The sequence below is a fragment of the Mizuhopecten yessoensis genome, unplaced genomic scaffold (assembly GCF_002113885.1).
Source record: "Mizuhopecten yessoensis strain PY_sf001 unplaced genomic scaffold, ASM211388v2 scaffold716341, whole genome shotgun sequence".
Classification (NCBI taxonomy): domain Eukaryota; kingdom Metazoa; phylum Mollusca; class Bivalvia; order Pectinida; family Pectinidae; genus Mizuhopecten; species Mizuhopecten yessoensis.
The window spans coordinates 556,586-575,154 of NW_018480068.1; the positions used below are offsets into that span (position 1 = coordinate 556,586).

Genomic DNA, 18,569 nt, shown 5'->3' on the forward strand with positions numbered 1-18,569 from the left:
CTATCTGATTACAGTATAACCCTATCTCATTACAGTATAATCCTATCTGATTACAGTATAACCCTACCTCATTACAGTATAATCCTATCTGATTACAGTATAACCCTATCTGATTACAGTATAGCTCTATCTGATTACAGTATAATCCTATCTGATTACAGTATAACCCTATCTGATTACAGTATAACCCTACCTCATTACAGTATAACCCTATCTGATTACAGTATAACCCTATCTCATTACAGTATAACCCTATCTCATTACAGTATAACCATATCTCATTACAGTATAACCCTATCTGATTACAGTATAACTCTATCTGATTACAGTATAACTCTGATTACAGTATAACCATGTCTCATTACAGTATAACCCTATCTGGTTAGAGTATAACTCTATCTCATTACAGTATAACCCTTTCTGATTACAGTATAACCCTATCTCATTACAGTATAATCCTATCTGATTACAGTATAACCCTACCTTATTACAGTATAATCCTATCTGATTACAGTATAACCCTATCTTATTACAGTATAACCCTATCTGATTACAGTATAACTCTATCTGATTACAGTATAACTATCTGATTACAGTATAACTCTATCTGATTACAGTATAACCCTATCTCATTACAGTATAATCCTATCTCATTACAGTATAACCCTACCTCATTGCAGTATAATCCTATCTGATTACAGTATAACCCTATCTGATTACAGTATAACCCTATCTGATTACAGTATAACTATATCTGATTACAGTATAACCTTATCTGATTACAGTATAACCCTATCTGATTACAGTATAACCCTATCTGATTACAGTATAACCCTATCTGATTACAGTATAACCCTACCTCATTACAGTATAACTCTACGGTCCAAACTATATCCTCTATCACTATGACCATTACTGACACAATATAATCAATTGTAGTTAAATCATCTTCTATAACACTCTAAGTCACGAAGAAGACACATCTATTTAGTAATGATACCTATCATTCAAGTTAGGTTTTTTTTTCAGTACTGATTTACCTGAAGTGATACGATACACCAGGTTCATATCCTCCACGTCCGTACACCCTAGATTTTGAAGCGTGGTTGCTGCTGCTGTCGTCTCCGACATTGTCGCTGTGAACGTGACCTGAGCACACACCTGAACATTTTCCAAAAAAAATATCAAAATGAAAAAGGAAGTACAAAAAATATATACTGGAAACTTATGATAATTGACAACCAATTTTTTGTATATAATAAGGATCCCCTTGCAGCTGCCAAAAGCTATGCATTGGAAACAGCTTTTTGTGTTTTTTTGGTTTACAACAACTTCTGAGTATGGGAAGTTATTGGACAGCTAAGCTCAATCTCTTAACTGGGTGTCTAAACCGACCCCTGTCTAATCCGGATCCCTGTCTAAACCGGCTGTGATGTCATGACTATATCATTTCCGAAAAGAAAATCATACCTTGCAGGACTTTTATGCAAAATGATAAAGTATAAAGATGAAATAAACAAAATCTAACCAAGTGTTGCACGGCCCAGACCAGGATTCCATCCCTGGCTCACGGATTGTTATACTGTTAATCTAACCAACAGTGTTGTACAGGCCTAGACCAGGATTCCATCACTGGCTCACTGATTGTTATACTGTTAATCTAACCAACAGTGTTGTACAGGCCTAGACCAGGATTCCATCCCTGGCTCACTGATTGTTTTACTGTTAATCTAACCAACTGAGTTTCCAGGTCAAAACGACACAGGCTACCACGCTACTCCCCCATCTGATATTATTGAGACACCTTCCTGCAGCTGACCGACATTTTCTGACCCTATGATGCTTAAAATTCTGTAGCTTTACTCTACCACATTCAACACTGTTCCAAGTTGCCCCCTTCCCTTTCCCAACCCCCACATCCCACACCCACACCCAATCTCAATCAGTTGGCCAGGCTACGGACATGACTTGTGATAATATATACCGGAGTATTGTCGTTGACGTTGTTGACATCAATGGTGACGGTACTTGTGGCTGTCTTAGCTGGCGAGATATCTAAATCGTACACCTCAATCTCAATGGTGTGTTGAATGGCTGTCTCAAAGTCGAGGGGCTCAAACAGAGTTATGGTTCCTGTGGTGATGTCAATAGAAAACTTGCTGGAATCTGCTCCCGCTGTAAATGAAATAATACATTTTACAACAGGAGGCACATCAGCCTTAACAAAATGATAACTGATACAGTGTTAAGTTAATCTAATTTCAAATGAATAAAACAACAAAGGGGGAGGGAGGGGGGGAGGGGGTAAAAGTCCCCCAATGTTGGGCAGAGTGCGGGCTAAGAAGGATTTCCCTAAAGTTTGGGTTCATCCACCAACAACATTGAGATATGCCATTTGAAGGTTTATGATAAATAAATGCGTTATTAAATGCATGACTGAGGCACGGTAGTCTAGTGGTAGGACGCCGGGCTCGTGACCGAAGGGTTACATGTTCGAGTCACGGCACTGTGTTGTATCTTTGAGCAAGATACTTACTCCGCTTGTTCCAGTCTACTCAGCAGTAAATGAGTATGTGGTTTGGCAGTGCTAAAATTGTAGAATGCTAGCTGTGAGCGCCGAAATGGCAGCTCCGGCTGTATGCTCCCCAGGAAGTTGAGGAAGGTATTGGCTGGTTGCAAAAGCCATATAACCACGGATAATAATTTGTGAACCACTTTGAGGCCACCTACGAACTAGGTTGTGATAAAGCGGTATATAAGAACCTCGAATTAATATTATAAGAACCTCAAATTATTATCACAAGCCAAGTTAAAAATCTGAAGAATTCCAAGACAAGAAATTCACTCAAATATTATTTTAATGAAAGCAAGGAGAAGCTGATGAAACACTTTAGGATATACTGTACACCATCCTTGAAATTCAGAGGGTTATGCTTGTTTATGTTCTCTTCACCACTGGAGTATGTCATCGCAAAAACAAAGTCACACACTTACCTATTTCATCAGTTGCAGGTAATTAAACCTGACCAATCGCTAGGCTGATACATGTCCTGTGAAGATTACAGAGGACCAACACTGACTTCTAAGCTAGTCAATTTTACTGCTATGCTGCAGCATGATTCTTTTGCTGTACTTCAAAGGATCAAACTAGTGATCTTGGATCAAAATCAAAGTGGCGTATACAGAGCCTCCGATTTCATCATGACATATTCCAGGGGGCATAGAATGTAAGAGGGCATAACCCCTCGAATTTCAAAGAAGGACTTACACTGACAACAAATAAAACCCTAACATTGATAACAAAAATACCTCACCCAGTATAGAGCAGTATGTCGACTGGAAGTTGAATGACTCCAGCAGGTCGAAGTCGTACGGGTTAGCCTGCGCCACTAGAGCCCCCCGCGCCACGTTCTCGTCCACAGTGACCGTGTAAGGGCCACCAAAGAACCCTGGGTCATTGTCGTTGGCACTCAGCACAAATACATTCACGGTTATACTGAGGCTGAGAGGGGGTGTTCCTCCGTCACTTACCAAAACAATCAACTGCAAACAAAAGAAATATTTATAGTTACACAGACATTTGAATTAGGAAGTTAATGTAAGGTTTGCATTTTCTTAAATGTCTATGCATTAAAGGAAATTTGCTCTGCACTTGGAACACTGTACACTTCAAATGATCTCACTTGTTAATCACACAATGATCAAAGGGCTATGGCGTAATGTCTTCAGCATCCCAACCTCAGTCAATTAAAATTGATTTTCATCTTTAATGCTACTAACCTTACACAGTTTACCCATTATTTGTGTTAAATACATGTTCTATATTACATGTTAAAGATCTAATTTGTGTTAAGGGTATATGCTACAATGAACCAAATATTTGTGTATAGACTACCGGTAATACTTCTGATTTGTGTTAAAGGTATATTCTACCTTTATACATATTGAACCCATGATTTGTGTAAAGATACATATACTACTTCAGACTTGTATTAAGGGTGTATGCTACCTTACATGTAGAACTCAATGATTTGTGTACAAGTACCCCAAGTAAGATTTGTGTTAAGGGTGTATGCTACCTTACAAAGTTTACCCATGATTTGTGTTAAGGGTGTATGCTACCTTACAAAGTTTACCGATGATTTGTATCAAGGGTATATGCTACCTTACATGTAGAACTCAATGATTTGTGTACAAGTACCCCAAGTAAGATTTGTGTTAAGGGCATATGCTACCTTACATGTTATACCTGTGATTTGTGTTAAGGGTATATGCTACCTTACATGTTATACCTGTGATTTGTGTTAGAGTTATCTCTCTTTTCATGTTTAAACTGATATTATCAAATACTTATATTGATGCAAAAATCAAATGTGTCATCAATGCACTATCCAAGTCCCACCATTCATAAGATATTCTTTTCACATGATTTACTGTAGAACTATTCTATAAAGGAGATGCATGCTACCATTAGCCTAATAGGTTACTGTTCACCTTTAAAAATAATATCAATAACAATTTTTCAGTGGAATAATTAAGTAATATAACATCTTGGATCACATAGCAAAACTTACATTTGCATCTTTCCTTGCTTCACACCTGTATATGTTGAGTAATTAACATGTTTGGTAATCACTGCTTGGTAATCGTTTTTCTAACAATCGCTTCAGTATATATTTGGCCTTCAAATTGTGTCTATTTCCTAACTGTCTTTAAGCCCTTGTGGATTTCCCCCTGATATACACTTCTTGCTAATCCAATACTTTTTATCATAAAGTTTATTTATTTCCAAACCTGGAATATATGGAGCAAGAGTTACTGATGTAATTTGCATTGAGTGGGGGAAAAACGGTACAACGCCCTATCTGATCAATCCAGAGTTATTGGTTCATTTTCAAAAATGTTTTTTTTTTTTTGTTTTTTTTTCATTTCCTTCAGCAATAGACGAACTAAATACTTACACTATACGCCCTCGTAAAGCCGTCGTAGTCCAACGCTAAGTCCAGAGTAAGAACCCCGGCGGTAGTCAGACTAAACATTGCGTCGCCATTACCACTGGTGATGGTAAATGAGAGCGTCCCGTCGGCGCCGGTGTCGACGTCGGCGCAATTTAGAGTGAGGTCGACGACCGTCGTTCCCGTAATGGTTGTTTCCGACAAGTTGATGATGTCGGTCGTGGTGGTGCATGCCGGGGCGGTGTTGGCACCTGTAACTATGGTTACGACAAAGGTCGAGAGGACAGAGCACAGGTGATTGCGAACCAGAATTTCGTAATAAAAAACACATGCATGTATAATCTGCATGCTGCAAGGTATCTTTTGAAAAAGAACGATAAATTGACTTCAGTAAAAAGGTGCTCAATTTGATGAAAGCTTTGTTATCAAAATATTTCTTATTGGAATAATTTAATTCAGTTGTAACAAAACGTTCTCTTGGTCAGCATTGTCAAACCATTTAGTTATCCTTTTATATGATTTTCACCAAACGATCTTCGGCGAGTTTGATAGTGGAGATCAGATAATCAAATGCTTTATACGTGAGGAGTGTAGCCTTCTTGGGGATCAACACCCATTACAGACAGTGTTGGAACACTTTCAATTAATCTCAAGTTTCTCAACAAAGTTTAACCAAACGTTTGACAAATGATCCTTCCTGAATGTGTTTGCTTATCATCTTGTAATTTCAATTCCAAAGATGGCTGCATGCCCTACAATTGTTTGTTTTCAAGTAATTATAAGTTCCAACAGACGATTGCTATTTGGTACATCATCTTGGTTTGAATATTTATCCTCTCATATTCTGAATAAAAACAGGAGTTCTTGTTTTTTAAGGTTAATTGGAAAAGTCGCCATCATGACCAAAATTGTGTACATATGTTCCTCTATCGCCTTAGTGAAGTGTTACTACAATTGTGTGACCCAATAACAAAGGAAGGATATTTAAAATTATCTTAAGTTTTTGTAAATACTTCAGATAACAAATAAAACTAGAGGAGCGATACAAGCCCATCGGACAATATCAATATATAAAAATGTTTTCATTTAAACAAACTCGTTTAAGTTAAATCATTATCTTATTTTCACATATTAAGAAATACATCCGCGACATCGATATTTTCTGCGTGTAGCAGATATTTATTCCAATTCCAAATGCGTTTCAGACCTTCGAAGTTTAAAATTCGACGCAAGTAGCTACCATTCTCCCCACAAGTCATTAAAAAAACACGCTTACATAATCTCAGTCATAACGACACATGCTTCGATTGTTGGTACTGAGGTATTGTAGTTGCTTCTACTTTTGAATGAGCGAAATTCCTCGATTTTAATAAATTCTAGTTCTTCCTGGAGAATACAGATCTACTTGCATGAGTATGACAATACTAGGACTAACAGGATGGAATATGTGGTAATATAAAAAATTTTTTAAATGCCTACAACTTGATATAAACACCTGTACAGGTGAGAGATTATGTCGTTACACAGGTTAAGGTATAATGTCAAGATTAGCCTGTGCGGTGTTAGTGATGATATGGCTAGACATTAAATGGTTATAAAAGTCAGGTGCTTGCCGCAACTGTGTTATTGAATCAATGACGATCAAAACAGTCATCAGAATGTTTTGTGGCCGAAATCTTGCGTAGTCTCCTGCAGATGTCTATTGGGTAAAACCTGACTTGCTGAATCATGTACCAGTAAACGGGGTTACTAACGTGGGCCACCCTGCAGAACTGGGTTTAACAAGAATACAAATGACAGTCGGGGTCGGTCCGTTTTCACAGTCAAACAGCATGTGATGACGTATAATTTGTAATTGAGAGTCATAGCAGCTTGATCGGGAAATTCAGCTGAATTCCACACAGGGGCATCACATTTATAGTGCGTAGTCACCTGACACATGTGTATAAATTGATCCTAGCATTATTGTGAAGAACTGGCGTCCTGCATGCAAAAGTCTGATTTTAATATTTAGTTAACAGAAAGTATTCCTAAATATACGCCACATTGCATGTGATAAAAACTGTAAAGACGGTTAAGAATATCTTTGTACATGTACGCTCATGTGTGATTTAAAACTCTACAAAAGAGTCATGATATAAGTCTACATATATATAGCGGGATAAGAATAAAAGAAAGAGAAGAGTTTCTTCAATATGTCTAAAGTAAAATAGCAAAAACAAAGCCTTTAGTGTAAGTTAGGGTCGTTAGAACTTGTTTTTGATTGCTCTTCATTTTCGTAAGAACCACGTCTGGAATTTGCTAAATTTTAATTGAGTATAAATGATACCTAATTATACAGAATTAGATAATGGAACGGTTGCTCCGATCTCTTCTGAGAGCTTGCCACTTCACAAACTTCAGACAGTCTACACACAGTTACTTAATGGTCAAATAATTAATGTACAAGGGTTTCAAAGAGATTGGTCCGTCTTTGGTGCAGTCCCTCATTTACTGGAGAAACCCTCAAAATGTAGGTTTCCTTATTTCCTGTGAATATCAAAATAGCTTGCCCTGTGTATCGGCAGATCGGTGCTCATTGTTCTACCCCTTTTCGGGTCATACTTAATAAATTTGGATATTGACTTAGTTCTGCATTGCAAATCAGGATGGTATCAATAATGTAGTTGTCAGGTCCTTGTGGGTATAGCTAACGCCAATATTTGCGATGGCACAAGAACCTGCTTTAACTAAATCGTGGTGTTCAATAGCTCTAGACTGAATCATCACAAGTTCGTGTTGTACCTGTGTTTACTGTTGTACCTGTGTTTACTGTTATACCTGTTTTTACTGTCGTACCTGTGTTTACTGTTGTATCTGTGTTTTCTGTTGTACCTGTGTTTACTGTTGTACCTGTGTTAACTGTTATACCTGTGTTTACTGTTGTACGTGTGTTTACTGTTCTATCTGTGTTTACTGTTGTACCTGTGTTTATTGTCGACCTGTGTTTACTGTTGTGTCTGTGTTTACTGTCGTACATGTGTTTACTGTTGTACCTGTGTTTACCGTCGTACCTGTGTTTACTGTTGTGTCTGTGTTTACTGTTGGACCTGTGTTTACTGTCGTACCTATGTTTACTGTCGTACCCGTGTTTACTGTTGTACCTGTGTTTACTGTCGTACATGTGTTTACTGTCGTACATGTGTTTACTGTCGTACCTGCGTTTACTGTTGTACCTGTGTTTACTGTCGTTCCTATGTTTACTGTCGTACCTGTGTTTACTGTCGTACCTGTGTTTACTGTCGTACCTGTGTTTACTGTCGTACCTGTGTTTACTGTTGTACCTGTGTTTACCGTCGTACCTGTGTTTACTGTTGTGTCTGTGTTTACTGTTGTACCTGTGTTTAGTGTTATACCTGTGTTTACTGTTGTACATGTGTTTACTGTTGTGTCTGTGTTTACTGTTGTACCTGTGTTTACTGTTATACCTGTGCTTACTGTCGTACCTGTGTTTACTGTTGTACCCGTGTTTACTGTTGTACCAGTGTTTACTGTCGTACATGTGTTTACTGTTATACCTGTGTTTACTGTTGTACACGTGTTTACTGTCGTACCTGTGTTTACTGTTGTATCTGTGTTTACTGTTGTATCTGTGTTTACTGTTGTACCCGTGTTTACTGTTGTACCTGTGTTTACTGTTGTACCTGTGTTTACTGTTGTACCTGTGTTTCCTGTTATACCTGTGTTTACTGTTGTACCTGTGTTTACTATCGTACCTGTGTTTACTGTTATACCTGTGTTTACTGTTGTTCCACGTGTTTACTGTCGTACCTGTGTTTACTGTTGTGTCTGTGTTTACTGTCGTACCCGTGTTTACTGTCGTACCTGTGTTAACTGTCGTACCTGTGTTTAGTGTCGTACCTGTGTTTACTGTTGTACCTGTGTTTACTGTCGTACCTGTGTTTACTGTCGTGCCTGTGTTTAGTGTCGTACCTGTGTTTACTGTTGTGTCTGTGTTTACTGTTGTACCTGTGTTTACTGTTGTACCCGTGTTTACTGTTGTACACGTGTTTACTGTCGTACCTGTGTTTACTGTTGCATATGTGTTTACTGTCGTATCTGTGTTTACTGTTGTGTCTGTGTTTACTGTTGTGTCTGTGTTTACTGTCGTGCCTGTGTTTACTGTCGTGCCTGTGTTTACTGTTTGTGTCTGTGTTTACTGTCTTACCTGTGTTTACTGCCGTACCTGTGTTTACTGGTGTGTCTGTGTTTACTGTTGCATATGTGTTTAGTGTCGTATCTGTGTTTACTTTTGTACCTGTGTTTACTGTTGTGTTGTACCTGTGTTTCCTGTTGTGTCTGTGTCTGCTGTTGTGTCTGTGTTTCCTGTTGTGTCTGTGTCTGCTGTTGTGTCTGTGTTTCCTGTTGTACCCGTGTTTACTATTGTACCCGTGTTTACTGTTGTTCCTGTGTTTACTGTCGTATCTGTGTTTACTGTTGTACCTGTGTTTACTGTTGTATCTGTGTTTACTGTTGTACACGTGTTTACTGTTGTATCTGTGTTTACTGTTGTACCTGTGTTTACTGTTGTGTCTGTGTTTACTGTTGTTCCACGTGTTTACTGTCGTACCTGTGTTTACTGTTGTATCTGTGTTTACTGTTGTTCCTGTGTTTACTGTTGTGTCTGTGTTTACTGTTGTTCCACGTGTTTACTGTTGTACCTGTGTTTACTGTTGTAACTGTGTTTACTGTTATACCTGTGTTTACTGTCGTATCTGTGTTTACTGTCGTATCTGTGTTTACTGTTGTAACTGTGTTTACTGTTATACCTGTGTTTACTGTTGTATATGTGTTTACTATTGTATCTGTGTTTACTGTCGTACCTGTGTTTACTGTTGTACCTGTGTTTACTGTTGTACCTGTGTTTACTGTTGTACCCGTGTTAACTGTTGTACCTGTGTTTACTGTCGTACCTGTGTTTACTGTTGTACCCATGTTTACTGTCGTACCCGTGTTAACTGTTGTACCTGTGTTTACTGTTGTATCTGTGTTTACTGTCGTACCTGTGTTTACTGTCGTACCTGTGTTTACTGTTGTACCTGTGTTTACTGTTGTACCTGTGTTTACTGTTGTACCTGTGTTTACTGTTGTACCTGTGTTTACTGTTGTACCTGTGTTTACTGTTGTACCTGTGTTTACTGTTGTACCTGTGTTTACTGTTGTACCTGTGTTTACTGTTGTACCTGTGTTTACTGTTGTACCTGTGTTTACTGTTGTACCTGTGTTTACTGTTGTACCTGTGTTTACTGTTGTACCTGTGTTTACTGTTGTACCTGTGTTTACTGTTGTACCTGTGTTTACTGTTGTACCTGTGTTTACTGTTGTACCTGTGTTTACTGTTGTACCTGTGTTTACTGTTGTACCTGTGTTTACTGTTGTACCTGTGTTTACTGTTGTACCTGTGTTTACTGTTGTACCTGTGTTTACTGTTGTACCTGTGTTTACTGTTGTACCTGTGTTTACTGTTGTACCTGTGTTTACTGTTGTACCTGTGTTTACTGTTGTACCTGTGTTTACTGTTGTACCTGTGTTTACTGTTGTACCTGTGTTTACTGTTGTACCTGTGTTTACTGTTGTACCTGTGTTTACTGTTGTACCTGTGTTTACTGTTGTACCTGTGTTTACTGTTGTACCTGTGTTTACTGTTGTACCTGTGTTTACTGTTGTACCTGTGTTTACTGTTGTACCTGTGTTTACTGTTGTACCTGTGTTTACTGTTGTACCTGTGTTTACTGTTGTACCTGTGTTTACTGTTGTACCTGTGTTTACTGTTGTACCTGTGTTTACTGTTGTACCTGTGTTTACTGTTGTACCTGTGTTTACTGTTGTACCTGTGTTTACTGTTGTACCTGTGTTTACTGTTGTACCTGTGTTTACTGTTGTACCTGTGTTTACTGTTGTACCTGTGTTTACTGTTGTACCTGTGTTTACTGTTGTACCTGTGTTTACTGTTGTACCTGTGTTTACTGTTGTACCTGTGTTTACTGTTGTACCTGTGTTTACTGTTGTACCTGTGTTTACTGTTGTACCTGTGTTTACTGTTGTACCTGTGTTTACTGTTGTACCTGTGTTTACTGTTGTACCTGTGTTTACTGTTGTACCTGTGTTTACTGTTGTACCTGTGTTTACTGTTGTACCTGTGTTTACTGTTGTACCTGTGTTTACTGTTGTACCTGTGTTTACTGTTGTACCTGTGTTTACTGTTGTACCTGTGTTTACTGTTGTACCTGTGTTTACTGTTGTACCTGTGTTTACTGTTGTACCTGTGTTTACTGTTGTACCTGTGTTTACTGTTGTACCTGTGTTTACTGTTGTACCTGTGTTTACTGTTGTACCTGTGTTTACTGTTGTACCTGTGTTTACTGTTGTACCTGTGTTTACTGTTGTACCTGTGTTTACTGTTGTACCTGTGTTTACTGTTGTACCTGTGTTTACTGTTGTACCTGTGTTTACTGTTGTACCTGTGTTTACTGTTGTACCTGTGTTTACTGTTGTACCTGTGTTTACTGTTGTACCTGTGTTTACTGTTGTACCTGTGTTTACTGTTGTACCTGTGTTTACTGTTGTACCTGTGTTTACTGTTGTACCTGTGTTTACTGTTGTACCTGTGTTTACTGTTGTACCTGTGTTTACTGTTGTACCTGTGTTTACTGTTGTACCTGTGTTTACTGTTGTACCTGTGTTTACTGTTGTACCTGTGTTTACTGTTGTACCTGTGTTTACTGTTGTACCTGTGTTTACTGTTGTACCTGTGTTTACTGTTGTACCTGTGTTTACTGTTGTACCTGTGTTTACTGTTGTACCTGTGTTTACTGTTGTACCTGTGTTTACTGTTGTACCTGTGTTTACTGTTGTACCTGTGTTTACTGTTGTACCTGTGTTTACTGTTGTACCTGTGTTTACTGTTGTACCTGTGTTTACTGTTGTACCTGTGTTTACTGTTGTACCTGTGTTTACTGTTGTACCTGTGTTTACTGTTGTACCTGTGTTTACTGTTGTACCTGTGTTTACTGTTGTACCTGTGTTTACTGTTGTACCTGTGTTTACTGTTGTACCTGTGTTTACTGTTGTACCTGTGTTTACTGTTGTACCTGTGTTTACTGTTGTACCTGTGTTTACTGTTGTACCTGTGTTTACTGTTGTACCTGTGTTTACTGTTGTACCTGTGTTTACTGTTGTACCTGTGTTTACTGTTGTACCTGTGTTTACTGTTGTACCTGTGTTTACTGTTGTACCTGTGTTTACTGTTGTACCTGTGTTTACTGTTGTACCTGTGTTTACTGTTGTACCTGTGTTTACTGTTGTACCTGTGTTTACTGTTGTACCTGTGTTTACTGTTGTACCTGTGTTTACTGTTGTACCTGTGTTTACTGTTGTACCTGTGTTTACTGTTGTACCTGTGTTTACTGTTGTACCTGTGTTTACTGTTGTACCTGTGTTTACTGTTGTACCTGTGTTTACTGTTGTACCTGTGTTTACTGTTGTACCTGTGTTTACTGTTGTACCTGTGTTTACTGTTGTACCTGTGTTTACTGTTGTACCTGTGTTTACTGTTGTACCTGTGTTTACTGTTGTACCTGTGTTTACTGTTGTACCTGTGTTTACTGTTGTACCTGTGTTTACTGTTGTACCTGTGTTTACTGTTGTACCTGTGTTTACTGTTGTACCTGTGTTTACTGTTGTACCTGTGTTTACTGTTGTACCTGTGTTTACTGTTGTACCTGTGTTTACTGTTGTACCTGTGTTTACTGTTGTACCTGTGTTTACTGTTGTACCTGTGTTTACTGTTGTACCTGTGTTTACTGTTGTACCTGTGTTTACTGTTGTACCTGTGTTTACTGTTGTACCTGTGTTTACTGTTGTACCTGTGTTTACTGTTGTACCTGTGTTTACTGTTGTACCTGTGTTTACTGTTGTACCTGTGTTTACTGTTGTACCTGTGTTTACTGTTGTACCTGTGTTTACTGTTGTACCTGTGTTTACTGTTGTACCTGTGTTTACTGTTGTACCTGTGTTTACTGTTGTACCTGTGTTTACTGTTGTACCTGTGTTTACTGTTGTACCTGTGTTTACTGTCGTACCTGTGTTTACTGTCGTACCTGTGTTTACTGTTGTACCTGTGTTTACTGTTGTACCTGTGTTTACTGTTGTACCTGTGTTTACTGTTGTACCTGTGTTTACTGTTGTACCTGTGTTTACTGTTGTACCTGTGTTTACTGTTGTACCTGTGTTTACTGTTGTACCTGTGTTTACTGTTGTACCTGTGTTTACTGTTGTACCTGTGTTTACTGTTGTACCTGTGTTTACTGTTGTACCTGTGTTTACTGTTGTACCTGTGTTTACTGTTGTACCTGTGTTTACTGTTGTACCTGTGTTTACTGTTGTACCTGTGTTTACTGTTGTACCTGTGTTTACTGTTGTACCTGTGTTTACTGTTGTACCTGTGTTTACTGTTGTACCTGTGTTTACTGTTGTACCTGTGTTTACTGTTGTACCTGTGTTTACTGTTGTACCTGTGTTTACTGTTGTACCTGTGTTTACTGTTGTACCTGTGTTTACTGTTGTACCTGTGTTTACTGTTGTACCTGTGTTTACTGTTGTACCTGTGTTTACTGTTGTACCTGTGTTTACTGTTGTACCTGTGTTTACTGTTGTACCTGTGTTTACTGTTGTACCTGTGTTTACTGTTGTACCTGTGTTTACTGTTGTACCTGTGTTTACTGTTGTACCTGTGTTTACTGTTGTACCTGTGTTTACTGTTGTACCTGTGTTTACTGTTGTACCTGTGTTTACTGTTGTACCTGTGTTTACTGTTGTACCTGTGTTTACTGTTGTACCTGTGTTTACTGTTGTACCTGTGTTTACTGTTGTACCTGTGTTTACTGTTGTACCTGTGTTTACTGTTGTACCTGTGTTTACTGTTGTACCTGTGTTTACTGTTGTACCTGTGTTTACTGTTGTACCTGTGTTTACTGTTGTACCTGTGTTTACTGTTGTACCTGTGTTTACTGTTGTACCTGTGTTTACTGTTGTACCTGTGTTTACTGTTGTACCTGTGTTTACTGTTGTATATGTGTTTACTGTTGTACCTGTGTTTACTGTTGTACCTGTGTTTACTGTTGTACCTGTGTTTACTGTTGTACCTGTGTTTACTGTTGTACATGTGTTTACTGTTGTACATGTGTTTACTGTTGTATATGTGTTTACTGTTGTATATGTGTTTACTATTGTATATGTGTTTACTGTTGTACCTGTGTTTACTGTTGTACATGTGTTTACTATTGTACCCGTGTTTAATGTTGTACATGTGTTTACTGTTGTGTCTGTGTTTACTGTTGTGTCTGTGTTTACTGTTGTACCAGTGTTTACTGTTGTACCTGTGTTTACTGTTGTATCTGTGTTTACTGTTGTACCTGTGTTTACTGTTGTATCTGTGTTTACTGTTGTATCTGTGTTTACTGTTGTATCTGTGTTTACTGTCGTACCTGTGTTTAGTGTCGTTCCTGTGTTTACTGTTGTACCCGTGTTTTCTGTTATACCTGGGTTTACTGTTATACCTGTGTTTACTGTTGTACCTGTGTTTACTGTTGTACCTGTGTTTACTGTCGTACCTGTGTTTACTGTCGTACATGTGTTTACTGTCGTACCTGTGTTTACTGTTGTACCTGTGTTTATTGTTGTATCTGTGTTTACTGTCGTACCTGTGTTTAGTGTCGTACCTGTGTTTACTGTTGTGTCTGTGTTTACTGTTGTACCTGTGTTTATTGTTGTATCTGTGTTTACTGTTGTACATGTGTTTACTGTTGTACCCGTGTTTACTGTTGTACCTGTGTTAACTGTTGTACCTGTGTTTACTGTCGTACCTGTGTTAACTGTTGTACCTGTGTTTACTGTTGTACCTGTGTTAACTATTGTACCCGTGTTTACTGTCGTACCTGTTTTTACTGCTGTTCCTGTGTTTACTGTTGTACCCGTGTTTACTGTTGTACCTGTGTTTACTGTTGTAACTGTGTTTACTGTTGTACATGTGTTTACTGTTGTAACTGTGTTTACTGTCATAAATGTGTTTACTGTTGTACATGTGTTTACTGTTGTACCTGTGTTTACTGTCGTTCCCGTGTTTACTGTTGTACCTGTGTTTACTGTCGTACTTGTGTTTACTGTCGTTATTCGTTTTATAGTCTTACTCTTTACCTTTGTTCACTGTCATGAATTTACTTGTTGTACTTTTTTTACTGTGAAAATTGTGTTGGCCATCGTACCTCTTTCTATAAGACGTAAAAAGGCCATTTTCTGTCTTTCACTTGGATAAATTAACGGCGCAACTCTCTTAAATCAAACCACATTACAAATAGCAGCTAATATGTGAAATATGCAATTTATGAACCTGCAAAATAAATATTCAATGCATTGGATATAAGATGTTTTCCACTGTTCGTTTTTTATTTATTTTTTAACTTTCCTATTGTTGTCCTTTTTTCGTTAGCTTTTAGTTTGTAATTTATTTATTTTTTTATATATTTTGATATGTCTGTGATCATTTGATTTATACTGAAGTCGATTTTTCTCGCAAACAAAATCCGTTAAAAGTTTGAATTCCAACTAGGAATGCTACGAGTCAATTACAAGTACAAATGTGAGAAGAAAAAAAATGTTGAATTATTTTTTTCATTATCGAAAAAAGTGAATTTCTATATAGAAAGGAATTGTAAACCATGAATTCTCTCGATAATTATCTCCATCGAATTAATAAGAAAAATAATGTCTTACCTGTTTTCGGCAGATTAACAACTAAAACCAATAGAGTAAATAATCCTCTGTGTTTCCACATTTTGCGCGAGCTATGCGCGCTCTGTGATAGTAGGATAGCTGTCTGTTTACCTGGTTTATATTCCGTGGTTCATTTAATTTTATTGATATATAATACATACACCTGACGTGTTTCTAGCCTTATGAATATTCGAAAGTTTCAATCCTTACTAAATAGTTTCGTCAGGGAGTTGCGTATTTGATATCGGTTTGCTTTCTCTTACAGAGCGATACCTAGTTACTTACAATAAACGTATTAGGTTTTGTTATGTACATTTCCTTTTCAAGAAGGTCAGATAAGGTTTTGATACAACCAAATAAAAGCAAGCGACCAACATGAAGTGATTTGCATCGATTTGTAAGCGAGTTTGCCTCACCGAGCACCAAAATATACGTCTTTCTTCTCGTTGTATACGTTTTAGCGTAAATGAACTATTTGCTTACTAAAATCACCCCATAACAACAATTTAATCCTCAACGGATTTGCATAAACGATAATATATAATTTCAAATGTCATTGGTTTCGAAGGAGCTGTAATTATATTTCAATCTTGAGAAATTCTTTCACTTTTATGCAACGCAAATACCGTAGTTAATGTGGCTAACTCGATAGATAGATAATAGTGTACGTCATTTTGGGAGGCAAACCGACGGTCAAATGGCGCTTATTGTACCCATTCTCCTAGAGGGGAAGACCACAGCCGGCAGTACTCGCTCACACGCGGGATATAATGAAGCCCTGTTAAATGGATCGATAGGGATCAGTTCTGGTGGGTGCCCCTTACGCTGTCACAGGGTGAATGATATACTGTCATATCAAATCGTACTTAATGCTGTACATATGTAGTTAACACCAGGACTGACTTGTTTATTAATTCGGATTTTTCTTTTCAAAAATGAAAAAATGAAGCGAATAAAAATGATCAAGCTTGTTACCGGTAATTTTTTATGAGTTAAGGGTACATACTACCTTAGTCAACATGCATCTCAAGTTCAAAAGAGTTCTGCTCTACGAAACCTGTCAAATGTATATTAAAATAGCAATTTGAATTTGGTTAATTTATCAAATTCACATTTGAAACGTACACATGTTTTAGTGAGGGTTTTGTCATAGCAAAAATGTGTATATTAAGAGCATTATGAGATAATGTGAATAGAACTAAGAGAGAACACTTCGATCAATATCACAGCTAAAATACTGTAACTAAATGAACCATTTAGTTACAGTATTTTAGTTAAGTAGTCTAGTACGATTTACCTATATACACAAAATATTATCATTATTATTATTATTTTGTTTTGAAGTGCGTTTTACCATAGTCTTCTGATCCAATACCTTCGGGTTGTCTCTAGGTTGGTGTTCGGGTCGCAGTATACTCGGTTCGTCTCTGGGCTGTCAGATCGGGTGATAGGGAACTATATAGGTTTGTCTTCGGGCTGGTGTAAATGTCAGAGGATACTCGAAGAGACCCGCTTGCTTGACTTAATTAGCTCACTAGAGAATAGTTTTAGGGAAGTTTCCTCGCAAAGGGGGTAGTAATTACCCTATTTTCGATGAAACTTCCCCATTTTCGATGAAACTTCCCCATTTTCGATGAAACTTCCCCAAAAAAGTTTTATTTCCCCATTCCCGGTAGGACTTCCCCTTTTCTGTGAAATTTCCCCTTGGTCCGCTGAAACTTCCCCTTTCTGCTGAAACTTCCCCTTTCCGCTGAAACTTCCCTTTTCTGCTGAAACTTCCCCTTTCCGCTGAAACTTCCCCTTTCNAGATTAACAACTAAAACCAATAGAGTAAATAATCCTCTGTGTTTCCACATTTTGCGCGAGCTATGCGCGCTCTGTGATAGTAGGATAGCTGTCTGTTTACCTGGTTTATATTCCGTGGTTCATTTAATTTTATTGATATATAATACATACACCTGACGTGTTTCTAGCCTTATGAATATTCAAAAGTTTCAATCCTTGCTAAATAGTTTCGTCAGGGAGTTGCGTATTTGATATCGGTTTGCTTTCTTTTACAGAGCGATACCTAGTTACTTACAATAAACGTATTAGGTTTTGTTATGTACATTTCCTTTTCAAGAAGGTCAGATAAGGTTTTGATACAACCAAATAAAAGCAAGCAACCAACATGAAGTGATTTGCATCGATTTGTAAGCGAGTTTGCCTCACCGAGCACCAAAATATACGTCTTTCTTCTCGTTGTATACGTTTTAGCGTAAATGAACTATTTGCTTACTAAAATCACCCCATAACAACAATTTAATCCTCAACGGATTTGCATAAACGATAATATATAATTTCAAATGTCATTGGTTTCGAAGGAGCTGTAATTATATTTCAATCTTGAGAAATTCTTTGACTTTTATGCAACGCAAATACCGTAGTTAATGTGGCTAACTCGATAGATAGATAATAGTGTACGTCATTTTGGGAGGCAAACCGACGGTCAAATGGCGCTTATTGTACCCATTCTCCTGGAGGGGAAGACCACAGCCGGCAGTACTCGCTCACACGCGGGATATAATGAAGCCCTGTTAAATGGATCGATAGGGATCAGTTCTGGTGGGTGCCCCTTACGCTGTCACAGGGTGAATGATATACTGTCATATCAAATCGTACTCAAATGCTGTACATATGTAGTTAACACCAGGACTGACTTGTTTATTAATTCGGATTTTTCTTTTCAAAAATGAAAAAAATAAAGCGAATAAAATGATCAAGCTTGTTACCGGTAATTTTTTATGAGTTAAGGGTACATACTAC

At 37.8% G+C, this 18,569-nt stretch overlaps 1 protein-coding gene across 1 annotated transcript in view; it reads right to left on the minus strand.

Moving 5' to 3' along the window:
* LOC110443369 (protocadherin Fat 4-like) overlaps positions 1–15,926 on the minus strand; it is a 37,008-nt gene extending 21,082 nt beyond the window's left edge. Inside the window, exons 1-5 of the mRNA XM_021487550.1 lie at positions 15,765–15,926; positions 4,962–5,212; positions 3,315–3,543; positions 1,985–2,175; positions 1,041–1,161 (exon numbers count right to left, since the gene is read on the minus strand). Coding sequence (XP_021343225.1) covers positions 1,041–1,161; positions 1,985–2,175; positions 3,315–3,543; positions 4,962–5,212; positions 15,765–15,825 — 853 coding nt within the window. The 5' untranslated portion in view covers positions 15,826–15,926. The remainder of the gene's footprint in view (positions 1–1,040; positions 1,162–1,984; positions 2,176–3,314; positions 3,544–4,961; positions 5,213–15,764) is intronic.
* Between the last annotated feature and the right edge of the window lie 2,643 nt (positions 15,927–18,569).